The 15,103-nt window shown below is 48.4% G+C and overlaps 4 protein-coding genes across 4 annotated transcripts; 1 reads left to right on the plus strand and 3 right to left on the minus strand.

Moving 5' to 3' along the window:
- Positions 1–2,292: 2,292 nt before the first annotated feature.
- BDW70DRAFT_167493 (uncharacterized protein) lies at positions 2,293–5,171 on the minus strand (the record flags this gene model as incomplete). The annotated part of the gene is made up of 6 exons (XM_073742237.1): positions 2,293–2,369; positions 2,438–2,805; positions 2,882–2,933; positions 3,002–3,199; positions 3,252–4,865; positions 4,979–5,171. 6 exons carry the CDS (start codon positions 5,169–5,171, stop codon positions 2,293–2,295), a joined length of 2,502 nt encoding a protein of 833 aa, XP_073590633.1.
- Positions 5,172–6,216: 1,045 nt separating this feature from the next.
- BDW70DRAFT_167496 (uncharacterized protein) lies at positions 6,217–8,592 on the plus strand. Its single transcript, XM_073742238.1, has 3 exons — positions 6,217–6,604; positions 6,654–7,938; positions 7,995–8,592. Exons 1-3 carry the CDS (start codon positions 6,249–6,251, stop codon positions 8,556–8,558), a joined length of 2,205 nt encoding a protein of 734 aa, XP_073590634.1. The 5' UTR covers positions 6,217–6,248; the 3' UTR covers positions 8,559–8,592.
- Positions 8,593–9,940: 1,348 nt separating this feature from the next.
- Positions 9,941–12,171, minus strand: BDW70DRAFT_167498 (MFS transporter; the record flags this gene model as incomplete). Its single annotated transcript, XM_073742239.1, has 4 exons — positions 9,941–10,217; positions 10,268–11,386; positions 11,432–11,844; positions 12,142–12,171. The coding sequence occupies 4 exons, from the start codon at positions 12,169–12,171 to the stop codon at positions 9,941–9,943; spliced, it is 1,839 nt and encodes a 612-aa protein (XP_073590635.1).
- A 1,126-nt stretch (positions 12,172–13,297) lies between these two features.
- BDW70DRAFT_165082 (serine hydrolase domain-containing protein) lies at positions 13,298–14,596 on the minus strand (the record flags this gene model as incomplete). Its single annotated transcript, XM_073741644.1, has 5 exons — positions 13,298–13,838; positions 13,901–14,011; positions 14,063–14,321; positions 14,425–14,505; positions 14,560–14,596. The coding sequence occupies 5 exons, from the start codon at positions 14,594–14,596 to the stop codon at positions 13,298–13,300; spliced, it is 1,029 nt and encodes a 342-aa protein (XP_073590636.1).
- Positions 14,597–15,103: the final 507 nt, after the last annotated feature.

Below are 15,103 nucleotides of genomic sequence, written 5' to 3' on the forward strand. Positions count from 1 at the left end.
AAACCTTATTTAGGACCAGGTTGAGGGCATGGCCGACAACCAAGTTCCAGGCCATAGCCTGTGACACCCATCCTCCAATACCTGTATCTGGACGTTCGATTTTGCAGGCTTTGGCAAAAGGAATAAGTTGTGGAAGAAGGATTTCCTAATCAGAAGAGCTAGTTAGCCCAATATAAAAGGATGAAGCTATTAGAGAATACTTGCTGGTATCTCCACCAGTCAACTCCTCCTTTGCTCTTTCGTACAATCTTCCCAGTTTTCTCAGTCCATCTCCATGTAGGAACACGCCCAGGAACCTCACGAAGATGCAGACGCTTTAGCCCCATCTCCATCTCCCATTCCTCCCTAAGGATAGGCTCCAGCTCTGCATTTAGAGCTGCTATCTCTACCTCTGACTGCTTGCGTTGGTAAGCCGTTTCTGGTTCAAAGATATGCAGAGGTCCCTTTTTTTCGTACGTAAAGCATCCCCAAACCAAGAAGTCGGATGATCCCTTCCAGCGCCTTCGGATACATGTTGGATCATGCGCATCCCCAGCAGTCCTCCAAACTCGTACGGAGCCTCGACGGTGGCCATGGATAACAGAAGTCTCATCGGTGAATATAACAGCCTTCCAGTCCTCCAGAGTCCAGTGTTGGTGATCTAAGCAGAACCTAAGTCGAGCAGCCTTTGCAGCTTCACTTAGACCAGGTTTCCAAGAAGGTTTAACAATAGTAAAGCCATGCTTGTGGGGAATTCGTAAAACAGAAGAATGAGAGATACCTGCTTCAAAGGCAAGGATTTCAGAAGATTTCTCACGTCCATTCCTATCCTGCTTGACAGAGGCAAGAAGCCATATCTGTAGCTTTAGAAGATCTCCTTTAGACGACCAGAGCGCTTGCCATCTTCCACATGTTCAAGCTTAACGCTCATGCACTGAGCAGGATTGTAGCCAGATCTTGACCCTTCTGGATCATATCCCGTATCGTACGGACGTTGATCTGAAGCATCTTGGCTATATCAAGTGGCTGAATCCCTAGGGCCCAATAAGAAAGGACTTGAACTCGAAGCTCGTTTGGATGAGGCGCTGGCATTGTAAGGATCGCAGGCAGGAAGGCGTGTACGGTTCGGAGGCAGAATTAGAGGCAGGGAGGCAAATATAGCAGAAAAAGCGCTTCAAAACACTATAAAAACCGATTTGATCTGTCAATATGCAATGTGGATAGCTGGATAGCTTCAAAAATGGGAAGAGGCTATGTTGATGTTTGCTATGGAAGATCGATATATCATCAACCTATCAGCTTATGGCTGGTAATGGAACTACAGGATTTGGCATCAAGTATTACTAGCGCGGCGATGACTTTTGGTGCACACCTCCGTATACTAAATACTATTCTAGTAGACCAAGAGATCCAGCAGCCTCGTGCAGGTATTCAATATCAAAAAGAGAAGCAGAAGACTTCAAGATACTTTATTCAGACTGGTGGCAGTTTGATAGGCAGTGAAGGACAGCGAAAAGCTCAAGAACATGAAGAGCTCGCCCAACAGGTACCAAGGCAACGTAGGCCACCAACCTGCAGCAATGCAACCAGATAGGACATAATAGATTATCATGCACTCATAAATAGCGCTCTTTTATTCAGATAGGAAAACGTAATAATTATATTGTCCAAAGCCTTGCAATTCATGGTTGTATTTCGGAACATAAGTTTTCTATATTTGGCTGCGCAGCTCGGTGGTGGATTACGTTAAATCAGCAAATTATGCATCATGTGTCCGGCTAGATTGGGTTAATCTAGCGAGAATTATGCTAGTGTAGATAGTAATAAGATATTTATATCATATCTGCGTGGATTTGGATGTGGATAAAGATAGCAACTCAGGTATCTGGTATCCGCATGGATACGATATGGATAACGTTTTGCTATCTGATATCCGCGGATATGCGCAGTCTATATAAAGTTATAAATTATACAGTCAACTTGGCTCTTTGGCTTTCTTCCAATGTACTGTCCCCAGGCCGGTACCGGCAACTTGTCCAGCGAGGGTCTTTTAAGCTCCGGTGTCGCGGGTCACCAAATAAAATTATCCAGCATTTCCAAGAGCGACAGCTTGTTGGACTTCCAAGGTACAAGGGTCTCCGTCCCAGACCTTCCCATTGCCATCGCTCTAGAGAAGGTTTCCAGATCCAGGCTCCCCTAACGGTCAAGAATTCCAGAAACGAGAGTTTAGGACTGGCCTTTGAATATAGGGAGCTAGAATGATCGCAATTCCATTGTGATGCAATATTCGGCCTTAATCGTATAACATCATTCTCACAAAGGCAGCAAGGATCGAGAAGCGTGGCGGGTAGTGGTCAGCCCGGGCAAACAAGATGCAAAGGCATCTCTCACTATATAAGCCCAGTTGCAAAGCATTAGCTCAGTCACAGTGAAATGTCAAAGACTAGGTAGCACGAACAAAATGCATCTCCAAACATAATTGCAACATCATCATGTTCCGTAGGGTACTCCAGCTCATCCAGGCATACAGAGTCCGAAACAGAAAGTTCAGAGTCGGATCCATTTCCAGACTGAGGCTGAGGTAGAGCGTATTTTGCATCAATGATCCTGATCCCCCATTCCCCCGGTCGCTCTACACTCTCGAATTCGTCTAATGCCGTGACTCGGAAGTTCAGGCACTTCCAGTGGCGGAAGCTACGGAAGAAGGCAACGATCTGGAATTTGTTTCCCTGCTGTACCACTTGCACGCGGGCGATATTAGTGTCCCATTGCTTTAGGAGAGGGAGGAGTCTTCGCCTGCGGGTGATAAGGAATCGGGTTGCGATACTGGGGGAGAAAAGGGGAAGATGTAAGCTTTCTCGTCTCTCTTTTTTTTTAAAAAATGCCAACCGAAGTCACGTACCTATCAAACAGGACTTGGAAGCCGGTCACTGTTTCCTGGAATTTATGGAGGTCTGTAAATGGTTGCGTGGGAAGTCAGCTTTCGCGGAACAATACATCGTGGTCATGTATCTTTACTTACCCTCTTGAGACTTGAATTTTATAGTCCTCAAGCTAGGCTTGACCTGAATAGCTGAAAGGACACGCGTGATCCTGGCCATGAGCTTTTTGCCAACAAGGTCATGCAACACAGTCATGCTCAGATCCTTTTGTGGGAGCCGATAAAGGTTGATCACTGTGTTGTCATGGACAGGAAGCGCCATTCTCAACATCCCAGGGCCTTCGTCATATCTTTTAGCTAAGATCTATAAGTAATAGACTGCAAGCCTCACCTATATTAAATCGGTCAGTGATGGTGCCCCATTCCGTCTCGACAATGACTCGCAGGTGCTCCGAGAGAACTGCCTTTCCATAGGGAGTTCTTCCAGACTCTGGCTCTGAGTCCTGCTCAATAACGTACGTCTGGCTTTCCCCAAGCTCTAGACGTGAAAATTGCGTCTCCTGTGTGCTTTGCTCCTGACAACTAGACTGCTGAGATATTGTGTACGAGGTAGTAGAGAACGTTTTTGGGGCCGTTTCACCCGGAAAGGGAACGAGGTCTTGAATTAGTGAAAGAAACAGAGTGCGGGCTGCAGAGCCGGCAAAGTATATGAATAGAGAGCATTTCTCGTCCTCCTTGATAAGGTCCAGACGTATACCGGGTGATCCAGTATCCTCGTCCAGCAGAGTGTACGACAAGGGGCAGCTGTTGTGTAGATTGTGAGACGCCTGATGCAATATCTTGATCTGGGGAGGAGTTGCAACAGCAATACGAAGCCCACTGTATGCTTTACGCTGCACTGTCCCATAACTGCCCGTGGTGGTCTTTCTCAGCAACCGCACACGGCAGTGCGGCGTGGGCTTCGCGGGAAACTCAATGGGCCTGTCATGGTTGAGATACTGGCAGCACTTGACTGTCTCGTTGAAAAGAAGCTCTTCATCCTTGCCAGGAGCCAGGCCATTCTCGCGCAGGATTATCTGTTGGACCAACTCCCAATTTGCTCTGAAACTGCCCTCGTCGCTAAACTTGACGTTCACAAAGCACCCAGGGCGGCGCAACTTGATCAGCATTGACTGTTGGGTAACATCCCATTTAATGTCCTTCCACACAGGGTCCTGATATTGACTCCGATTCGAATGGATCTCCAAGTAAACCAGCTGTGTCTGGCTCGCGATAGTCCCCACAGTATGCCAGCTTGACGGATCTCGCACGATTGAGAACAGACACTGGAAGTTAGACGATGTTGGGAGGGAATGCTCCTCCTGGGCGACAAGTGTGACGTCCACAAACTCGCTTTTGTAACTAAAGAGGTTGTTCGTGTCGCCAAACACCAGGGGAGGGACGTTCAGGTTCCATGCTTGTCCCCGGTCATCGCCATTAAGAAGTGCAGCCTCGTATGCCGTGCATTGCGGGTACAAAAGCCATAGTCTTTTGTCCAGGTCAAAGGTCTCTGCAGATTTTGTTCCACCACATACAAATGAAGCAATATCTCCTTCGTAGCGTCGCAGATACGTAAGAACGGCCCTATATTGGTCAAATAGGTAGCAGTGGGGACCACCTTTGATACTGGAGCTGGCCATCCTAAGCTTGAAGTCATCTTGAGCAAGGACCTGGTTACATATCCACCAGGCTTTGGCAAGGTTCATGAGCCCCTGCGATGCTCTTTGTGAAGAAAACCGCTCGTCATTCATTTCGGAGGATAGCCGCGTAGGTTCCAGCCCAAAATGGCCCCGGCGAGCCCACCATATGGTAGCCCTCAGCCACTCATGCAAAGCCACTTCCTCCACCGGTTTGAGTGCGTCCGCAAATGGATGCAGCAGGTTGTCGAGGTGCTCTCTGAGATCCTTGTTAGACCATTCGTCCCAGGCACGTGATGGGGGAGGCGTGAAGGAGGTTCGATGGACGTCTAGAAGCGGGAGGTGCGCAGGGCCAACAGCCATGTATTGATCCCGAACTCTTAAGGAATCTCCAAGATAGTCAGGTGTCTGGTAGACAGGAAAGCAAGGCGTCAAAACTCACAAGACGACCGACTGGCCTCATATGCCGGCAAAGATCCGTCCGATGGCTGGTCGGCCATAGACCCAGGAACGTCTACCTGACCACCTGGCGTCAAGATCGCTCTGATCTCCGCTTCTACATCGGTTGCAGGCTCGGTGCTTTTTGGACAATGCGCGCTTTCGGACCAGCGTGAATTAGGCGGCTTGTCGTCCATTCTGTTTCTTTCTTTCTTCGCGTTTCAGTCCAGTTCAGAGATAATCGATGGTCCATTCAGGCCGGAAGTTGTTGACACTGTCCATGTCGGAGGGAGTAGCACAAGCAACTTATAGCACTTTTTAGTGAATTATTTGCATGTTTCAACTTGAATTCTGCTAAGTACTGACCGTCTCGCAGCCCTATACAATGCTTGGTAAATCCGCTATTTCTAAATATACACTCCACCATCTCGCCCACGCGGGTGTAATGAAGGGTGATATTCTAGGGACTGGGGACTCGACCGTGGAGAGACTGCGCAGGGCTGGCCAATATAGGACCCTAACTATTTCTAAAAAGGAACCCTTGGGGTCTACTGTGGAGTACTTCATAAAGCTAGTCTCAGCCTTCTCTGAAAATAAGTGGACTGCGAGAGGCAAACTCCGCGGAATATATCATGAAAATTTTCTTCAGCCCTATCTGTACATCGAACTATTGCCGATTCCACCTCCGGTACAGTCTAAAAATAACGTTCGGGCTATCTCGACTGGTTGATATCATGCAGAGCATGTCTTTGGAAAGGAAATGACAGTGAAACAAAGGAGCGCTACGGAGTCCACCTGAAAGTTGCTTGTTATTCACTATAAGCTAGAAACAGCTTACACTGGCATGAATCAGGTAAAAATGGTGTTTAACAAAGTGATTTTGATCTTTAAATACAAAAAGGATCAAAATTAAACCGTGTGACGTCCCTGGCCGCATGGGACAGATTGATCCAATCTTGCATCGGCTGGACTAGCAGAGAAATGCTGAGAATCCAGTATAACCGTCTATGCGCGTAGCCTTTTTGGTCCAATAAAATTAGAGCCCACAAATTGCTGTCTTAGACAAAGGGATGTTATTAATGCTGACCAAACCCTGTTGGATGGATCTTTTTAAGCAGGCGGTACAGTGCAGTGTGGATCACAATCTACATATAGTAAGGGCAGAACCATATTTTGGTAATTTTATGGCAAAAAGTGCAGGCAGCAACTCTAAAATAAATCCATGATTTTTCATCCCGTAAAGCAGGCTTGATACTACCACTAGCCCTGTGACTATGGAATCCCTTACGGCTCTACTAGTCACTCTCTTCCTGTTGCCGATTCTTCATAGCAGGGTCTGTGAAGGAGCCTGGGTCAGAAAATACCCCTGCGATTCAGCAAGGCTGAGGCCACTGGAAAAGCCCTTCTGGATCGACAGTCTTCACGGTGAATTGCATGCCTCTGATGAGTTGACATCATCGTTGGCATTATCCATATTGGGTGTTTATGACCAAAGCAAATTCAACTGCACTAACCTTGACTTGGCGAGCTTTAAACGCAATACGCAGCTGCATGTCCTCAGTTACCCAGTTGGACATCTGGAGTCATTCCATAGCCAATGTCCGCTGCCGGTCTCAGACAGCCTTACGCCGTAAGTTACTCTGTTCATCTCTGAGAGAAAGGCACTCACCTTTCAGCAGCCCGGAAGGGCTCTCGTTCTCGCAATTCGATATGGTCTTTTCCCTCGAGCGTGTCTATCGACCGGAGACTATCTTCGGAGACCTAGCGATAAGCGCTCTCTATGACAAGGAGCTTGACTGTGCCGGCGTCAGAATCACCCCGGACATGGGAACCGCAGCTTCTGCTGCCATTATATACCCCCCAGCTGTCATATTAATCCTAGTTGGCATCGCATCCTGGCAGAGACACTCCATGAAGCAAGTACCTGCCCCAGCCTTCGAGCACACTCCCATCTGCAGTGTCTGGAGTATGCTATGGAAGATTGCCCTGGACATGGCTGACTACCTGCGCTATTTGCAATTCGTCTTCTTAGCCGGGGCTTTGACGGCAGACTACCCCGGCTTCTATCAACCGGCTGTAGGCCAGCTCTCCTGGTCTTCCCTTCTCTACTGGGCTGGTCCCATTGACAATGGATTTACGTATCCCGGCGTTGAGGACGGTATCTACGTCAGTAACTTGTCCTATGGGTTGGACTATATGGCTCGCATGATCGCGCACCCCCGGGTCCCTGATATTATGATCAACTCCTATATCAACCTTGTTATCTTGATCGGTGGTATTACTGCTATCTTGTCCATGCTCTGCCTAATCACAGGGCCGCGCAGGCAAGATTCTCTTACTAAGATGGCCCGCAATGCCAGTTGGCTCATTTTTGGCACGGCTCTGTCGTTTTTCAGCTTTCCGTTAATGGCATTCATGTCTAATGAGCTGAGGCTCATCGGCTACCTCCCCAACTATCGTGTGGTTATAATTGCTGTTCTGACGACGGTGTTTTTCCTCTTGACCTATGTCGCTCACCGCCATTTCGAGAATGAACAAGAGAGAGCAGACCAGCAGGAGCGGACTACCTCGACAAACTGGATGCATCGTCTGCCGCATTACCTCCCGCAAGCTATCCCGCTCCTCCAGGGTCTAGTTATTGGCTGGGTCCAAGATTGGGGACTTGCTCAGATAGTCCTACTCGCTGTTTGTGAGACGGCCCTCTTGATATATCTGATCTGGCAGCGCCGTGGCAGATCCTTCATGCTGAGGAGTGTCTGGTTTGCGACCGTCCGTGTCCTGACATTAATATTGAGCGTTGCTTTTGCCTTCCCAGTGCACGAGGCCACTCGTCAGTGGATAGGGTACTTCATTCTTTGTCTCCACGCTGCAGTACTCATATTCGGATATCTGTTACTTTCAGTTTGCGGGATATATCGCGGTGGACTGCGCTACTGGCGCCATGTCCGATCAAGTCAAGGCTCGGTGAGTCCCGCGTAATGCCTACAGGCTCCCCATCCTTCACCAGCTAACGAATATAGCCTCTGAGTCTTGAGGGCTTGTTCGCGGGCGCCGGCAGTTATCCAGCATCGCTTCGCACATCTGTATCCGCATCATATAGAGGCAATCATACCAGCCGACCCAAAACACCCTCTTTCTCCTCCTCCCTTACAACGCCCTTCGACACAAGGCACTACATTACAGATTTCTCCGCTTTCTATAGACAACCACGGCAACGGAGCCAGAATCTTATTACCTTAGCACGCGACACGGATGGAATACTTCCAATGTTAGACACAACCTCACATCTATCTCTAGCTAACACAACTTTACCACGCCTTGGGTACAAGGACACATTCGACAACCTCCTCAATACACCCCCGAGACGTGGCGTGGACTACTCCGTTCGCGAGTCGGACATGTTCTATGGAAGACCAAGGTCAAGGTCGACATGCAGTTTAGAGGAATCGTCTTCTTCTCTGCCTCAGCCGGGGCCTGCGATTGGGAGTGGGATTCTCAAGCAGGCGCGCAGATACCTGAGTCGCCAAGCTGCAGGAAGCAAGGAACAGGGCTTCCAGGTAATGAGGCCGCCGCGGCCTACTTGATTTATTTCAAGGTCATGTTATCCTGTCGTCTACTCCTTTTGCCCGTCTTTAGTTTCGAGTGGGATATGGTTCAGTAAATTGTTCGATAACATGTTATAATCACCGCGGTGTCCAATTGCCCGTGTTAATATATTAAAAAGCAAATTGCAAGGTAATATATGGTATTATGGTACCACCTTCCATTTTGACCCGGTAGCTGCTGACACTCAGTAGGAAGAAACGGTCATGAGCTTCTGCTCTTTCTTAAAAGTAAATACGTCCTCATATATCTTTAGCCTGAGGACCTGGAGTGCTTACCCAAATTCTGCCTCCCCAAGGTAAGAACTGCACAATACTGCTTCCTTGAGGCTCAAATCTCTAGATAGTGGTCTTGGAATGCTAAAGCTATTTTCATCTATGCATTGGGACATGCTATGCCTTCCTGACCAGAGTAGCATAATTGTCGATTTACAAAACTCAACCCCCCAGAAGACGCCCCTCCTCTACGTAAGTCAACTCAACTCTCCTCCAACCTCGCCAAATCCCCAGCAGTGCTTTGATAACAAAATCAGGATTATCCCTCTAATTAAAATGCCCCGGCCTCGTCGCCTGCAGCGGGGCCTCCCCCCATTCCACCTTTGTAATCTTGTCAATCCTCGTTATACCCCTCCCAATACTGATCTCCAAAGCCGTTGTCAATTCCTCTTCTGTAACATTGCCGCAGACTCATTGGAAAGTGTCTCGAAGTCGTGCCCGAAAACATCACAAGGCTCCTTGATTGTTTAGGAAGAGTAAAGTTGGTCCATCGGACAGTGGAAGCAGGTCCGCTAGGTGCCGTCGAGAAGGACCCTTTCCTGCTCCCGACGGAGGGTTGAAAATCTGACAAACAGCCTTCTCGTGCGATGCGCAGGTTATCTGACGAGATGTCCGTCGGCAGAGCTAAGGGGCCGAAGACCTAGGCGTCGGGGTCATGGAAGATAGGGATAAAGTCGGAGTTTGCGAGGACGCTGTCGAGGAGAAGGAGGACTGCCACTAAACCTGGTATCTCAGATATAGTTTCAACGTGCTTTGAAGCTTAAGTTCCTGCTAGCTATGGTCTCGTCTCAGCCACAATTTACCGACTTTGAAGTTTGAACTCAGTTCTTCCCTGCAATGACTTGGCGGGATGTAGAAAATAGGTATTCTGTCCGATTCTAGGCCCGTGGAATGATACCACATGGTCTGTCACCTTCATTAGTCTCTTTTACCTTTGACCTGACGAATCTGCTGCAGGTTGCTATGTAGTGAGCTGGCAACATACCTTCGCCTTTTCAGCGTTTTCCATGGTCCGTCTCCTTAATTCATCCATGACCTAGTTATGGCACTTCTATACTGACAAGTAAGATACAATTATTATGATCCATTCAGTAATTTTGAGCAGATTCTGGCGGCTCTTCTGTTTCTTCCTCCTGTGCCTCTCTTGCTGGACCAGAGTAAGGAGCGAACTTGCTTTTCATTCTCAACCTCTCGCCATAGAGATAGAACACCACCGGAATAGGAACTAGGCAAGCGGCGACGCACCCGAGCAGAGTCGAAGCCCATTGTACTCCCATGTTCTCGAACATCTGGCGCGAGAAGAGTGGGAAACTTGCGGCGACAAGTGAACGGCAAAAGGTGTTTGCGGCAATGGCAGAAGCAGCACTTGACAGGGTTAGATGGTGCTATGCTGTTTAGGATTAGGGTTGGCTCACAACATGAGATAAGTATCAATCAGGTAGTTGAATAACTGAATGAAAATGACTAGAAGACCGAATCCAGTGAAGAGGCCACTTAAGGTTGGCACGATCCAATGCACGGTCCCCGAGAATCCAGTCCATCCAAACCAGAAAAGCCCAGCAGCAAACAGGGCGCCGCCAAGGATCACAGGGGGGCAGCGCCACTCTGGTACTGGTACACCGTCGTTCTTGTCTAGCTTTTGATTGTACCCTTGGCTGTCAAAAATGATATACGCGGCGGCAATGAACAAGCCAGTCACCATACCAAACAGAGGCAGGCCGCTGACACCAGCATTCATGCCATACACCCCCTGGAAAACGACGGTATATGCTGTCAAGAAACAATACAGAAGGCCGTAAATGAAACTTAGGTAAATCGTCACAGTCAAAATTAGAGGCTCACCGAAGAGCATGCGAAGTGGACGGGAGAAGTTTTTCACCACCAACTCTCTGAAATCAACCTCGATCTCTTCCTGCTTAGCATGGATTCCCCAATTCTTCGTACGACGGCGAAGTTCAGCGGCTTTCGCAACAAGAATAACAGGCGGGTAAGACTCCTTAAGGAAGAGCAGATTCATAGCAAAGGCGGCGTAACCCATGAACGCTGGGATATAGGCCGTCCAGCGCCAGCCCAGGTAGGACATGTTAATAAACCCTCCGATGAAGGGAGCAAGAAGAGGACCCAAGAAAACAGTACCGGAAAAACAAGCAATCGCAGCACCGCGGGTCCGATTGCTATAGATTTCGGCAAATACAGCAGCAACGACTGCAAGGGGTGCACTACCAAAAATGCCGCAGAAGAATCGACAAATCATTAAGGTCTGGATATCTTTGGCAACGGCCACTGCTGTATTGAAAATCCCAAAGCCCAGCATGCCAAGGATGATTCCGGGGCGACGGCCATTGAGCTCTGAAAGAGGCGCCCAGATTAGCGGACCTGAGGCGTAACCGGCGATGTACATGGTGCTGGAGAGGACAGAAACTTCCAGGCCGACCCCGAAATATGTCGAAACGTTTTGTGACGAAGCGCTGAAAATGGCAGAATCAAAGGTAGAGCAGATACTTGTAAATGCGAGCATTGCGCTGATGTACAGTCTAAATGGGGTCAGTAAAGTACTATAGTAGTTAGGGCCAACCTACTTTCTCTTCAGTGGCCAGTTCTGGGGGTACAAAGGATCATCAGGTCCATCAAATCCCACAACAAAGTCTTCGCGGTTTGGAAGCTGGGGGGGATAAGGCTTGCCTTCGCCAAATGGAGGGAGTGGAAGCTTGGAGGATCGCGAGGTGACGCTTTCACCAACAGTCATGGAGTGTTGACGCCGTAGCGTTTCGATTCGACTCAGCTCATGCGACATGACTGTCCTCTGTCGCTCTAAATCCACCTCAGTGTTGCGTGACCGCAGCCTGCCAAACTGAGGATCATAGTCAGCAGAACTGCTTGAGCCTGACGCGGACTCCATACTGGCTGAGGACCTGCGACTAGGTCTCTCAGCCTCTTTTTCATGATGCTCTTCGGCCCCGGTGCTGACGCTCATGGTGTCAGCGCGTCGATGCTGATTTTTCCGATCGGTTTGTATGGCACATATTATTAGGAGCCAGTCTTCAGGAGGTGAGAAAATTTGGGCAAAGCTTGCCTCCGAGTTAACCGTGCAGACCCACCATCAACGGCTACGAGATCGAGTCGTAACTACCGATGCCTAAAAATAATTATTATACAGCCAGAAAATAAGTTTCATATTTAGATCAGCAACTGGACTGTCACCTATTCTTGACAAAAGTAATATATATGTTCTTTAAGCAATGTACAGGCAGTTATTATGTCATTATGTCATGGGCCAATGATTATTCACAGATTGCGGGTTCTTCATTACAAATGCCATGGAACGCCTAATTTCGGGTCAGCGACCCGGTCGGAATTTTGAGAAGAGTTGGAAAATCCATATTCCTGTTTGCACGCAGATTCAAACTGTAAGGGCGCTCGGAAACAGCGTTATGCGGACAGCTGTCGGAGCGCCTGGGGCAGGAACCGGCGAAATGCCTAGTCGATTCAATGGAGCAGTTCCCTTACGAGAGACAGACAGAGAGAAGGTAGGTCAGAACAGAATAGAACGAATCGCTTGGAGAGCTAGGTTGTTAATAGTCTGCCGTACTAACAACCTAGCTCTCCAAGCGATACGGCGCACTGAGCGCGGGGAGTATGTGGCTTTTAGCTCCAAAGACCTTTCTTGAGCCCTCATCATCGCTCTATACTTTATGGAAACCCGGGTGATCAATGGGTCTTTTCCAACAACAGGAGCTTTTCCCCCTTTCCCATCCCACCAGAAACTTTCGCCCAGGTTGATTAAGTGATCGTAGAGTACAGTGGGGACGCAAAAGTACCTACCTACCTTACCACCTTCGAGGCCACGGAATCGAGATGGTTCTGATAGGAGCGAAGCGCTTAAAGGGGTCTTTACTCGAGCGGACATTCGCAGTATTTCACGGTATTGATTTAACGTATGCCACCAAGAGGCACCAGTGGGTCCTTGTATGTGAGGCATAATTAATTACTGGATAAAAACAAAACCAAGTTTGGAATATAAGAGGTATATTCTAACAAGTATTATCTATGAGGACACGTTCAAGTATGGTCCAAAATCCTAGTACTTATTCACATTGATTTGGTGGAAGAGAACGAAAAGAAATGGGCTAGGGTAAACAAGCCACATATAACAAAAGAAAATGAGCTTTTTTACAATGTTAAGGAATGGCGTAAGAAAAAGGCTCAGTTGCGAGTCAACAATCCACCCCTCAGCGCAGGTATCTCAACACCGAGAACGACCCCGCTAACTTTATCAATTACAAACACGACCTTATCTAGACTGATCCCGCCGTACGTCAACCAGTCTACAGTCTGCCACGAGCCACAGTACTGTGTGGCCGTAGTTTGTGCCGGAAGATCTGACATGGCTGCGCCGTTAAGCGGGACGATATCGAGGTTGATACGCCATTCCTGGCGCTCAAATCTCACCTTGTCTTCGTCATCATGGCTCTGGGAGTGGCGAAGCTGTGAATGTGAATTGATTGAGCAAGGAGAGTCTCAACTTCGGAGGCCGCAACTGGAATCTTGAAATCCGTGGGATAGACACGGAGTATGTCAGGCAGAATACCAAATCCAAGGGCAAGGTATTCAGCGTCCCATATTTCTTTAATAACATTCACGATTGAGGCGTTGCCACGAGTGAAGGATGCTAACCTAATGCCTGTTCCATCGTCTATGTCCAGAGTCAGCTTGATTTTTTCGTCACTGTGTGTCTGAGACCCGTTGGATGGTGGCGAGGTCTTCGATGTCCAAGTCCCAGCATATCGACGACTTTGGAAGCGTGCTTCCTCTTCAATGGCTGGAATAAATGTACCAAGGATAGCTCGGTAAAGGATATTCATTGCGTCGACAGGCCCCGCAGTAAGTACAATAAGACAGACCCCATATTGGTCGATAACAGCGACTTGGGCCATATAACCCATTGCACCACCAGATTTGGCGTAAATATCGACAGTGTGAGCAGGTCTGTTGCACGAAGAATTTCCCAGGGTCGTCCGACCAGGGTATTGAGAGAGCTGGTTATTGACAATGGTTTGAGCCATTTACGCACGTTGGCCGGGGTGTCGAGGATGCTATGGTTGAGGATAGCGCTGAGAAAGATGCTTAGGTCGTTGGTAGAGGAGTAGAGACCACCACCGCTGATATGCTAGTGTTAGCTCTACTAAAAGCAGGGGTGGGAATGAGGATACTTACGGGGCGTTGAGTCCGTAATCACTTCCCCAGGCTGATAAGCCTGGGGGACAGCCACCCGCTCCGTAGTTCCCGGGGATACGCCGGAGTTGACGAGATTCAAGGGTTTATAAATGGTTTCGTCTAGTATCTGCGAGTAGTTGTTGCCTGTATGCGCTTCAAGACAGAGCGCGAAGAGGGTGAACGAGAGCTGCGAATATATCGGCCGAGAGTTTATTGGTGCCACTGGCTCTTTGGACAGAAGGCTCTCGATCAACTCTGTAGGAAATGTTAGCTCCGGCCGTCATGGTATTGGTCAGACACCTGGGTAGAAAGATATACGCTCTTTGCTGCAGCCACTATTAGGCCCAGGACTCCGCACCTGGGATATTCAGAATCACTAAGATGGGGGGTAATCCGAGGCTTTCGTGGAAGGAGTTAAGGAAATAAAATTCGTAGAAAGCTACCCGATCTCAGCACATATCTTACCATACAACTGAAAGATGGGAACCTTTACCGTTCGAAGGTATTCCAGCCAGATGATCAGCCAGCATTTCTAGGGTGATATTTTCCCACCGGATCTTTGACTTATTAGAGCGCAACTGCGGGAGAAAATGAGTAACCGGAGTCTGTAAATCAACCCCAGACTTAAGCAGCATCAAATCGGAAAACACCTTGGATACCGAGCCGATCGGATACTGTGTATTTCCATCAATGCTGGCCGTTCCTTGTTCGTTCTTCTCCGCACGGTGATGATATTCCCAAAAAAGGTCTCACATTATCCTCAGCACCTGATGCACCATAGGGTGAGACTAGTGCTAGAGAAAAGGAAACATTATCAAAGACCCAACCGGCTTTGATTTTTCCTTGTACGGCGGAGTCTAAAATATTGGAGAGGCTCGTTGCTGCGCTTTGTGTGTACTTTGACTTCGCTAAATCGGTTGGACGAGGGAGAAGGGGACCATCTTGTAACGGGCGTAGGTAGTATTGTTTTCAACTAGCTGTCCTGTATAAACGAGTATCACAAGCTTAGAGAAAGAAACAAAAGATAGAAGCGCAGA

This window comes from Aspergillus foveolatus, assembly GCF_047715535.1.
Source record: "Aspergillus foveolatus strain CBS 279.81 unplaced genomic scaffold BDW70scaffold_192, whole genome shotgun sequence".
NCBI lineage: Eukaryota > Fungi > Ascomycota > Eurotiomycetes > Eurotiales > Aspergillaceae > Aspergillus > Aspergillus foveolatus.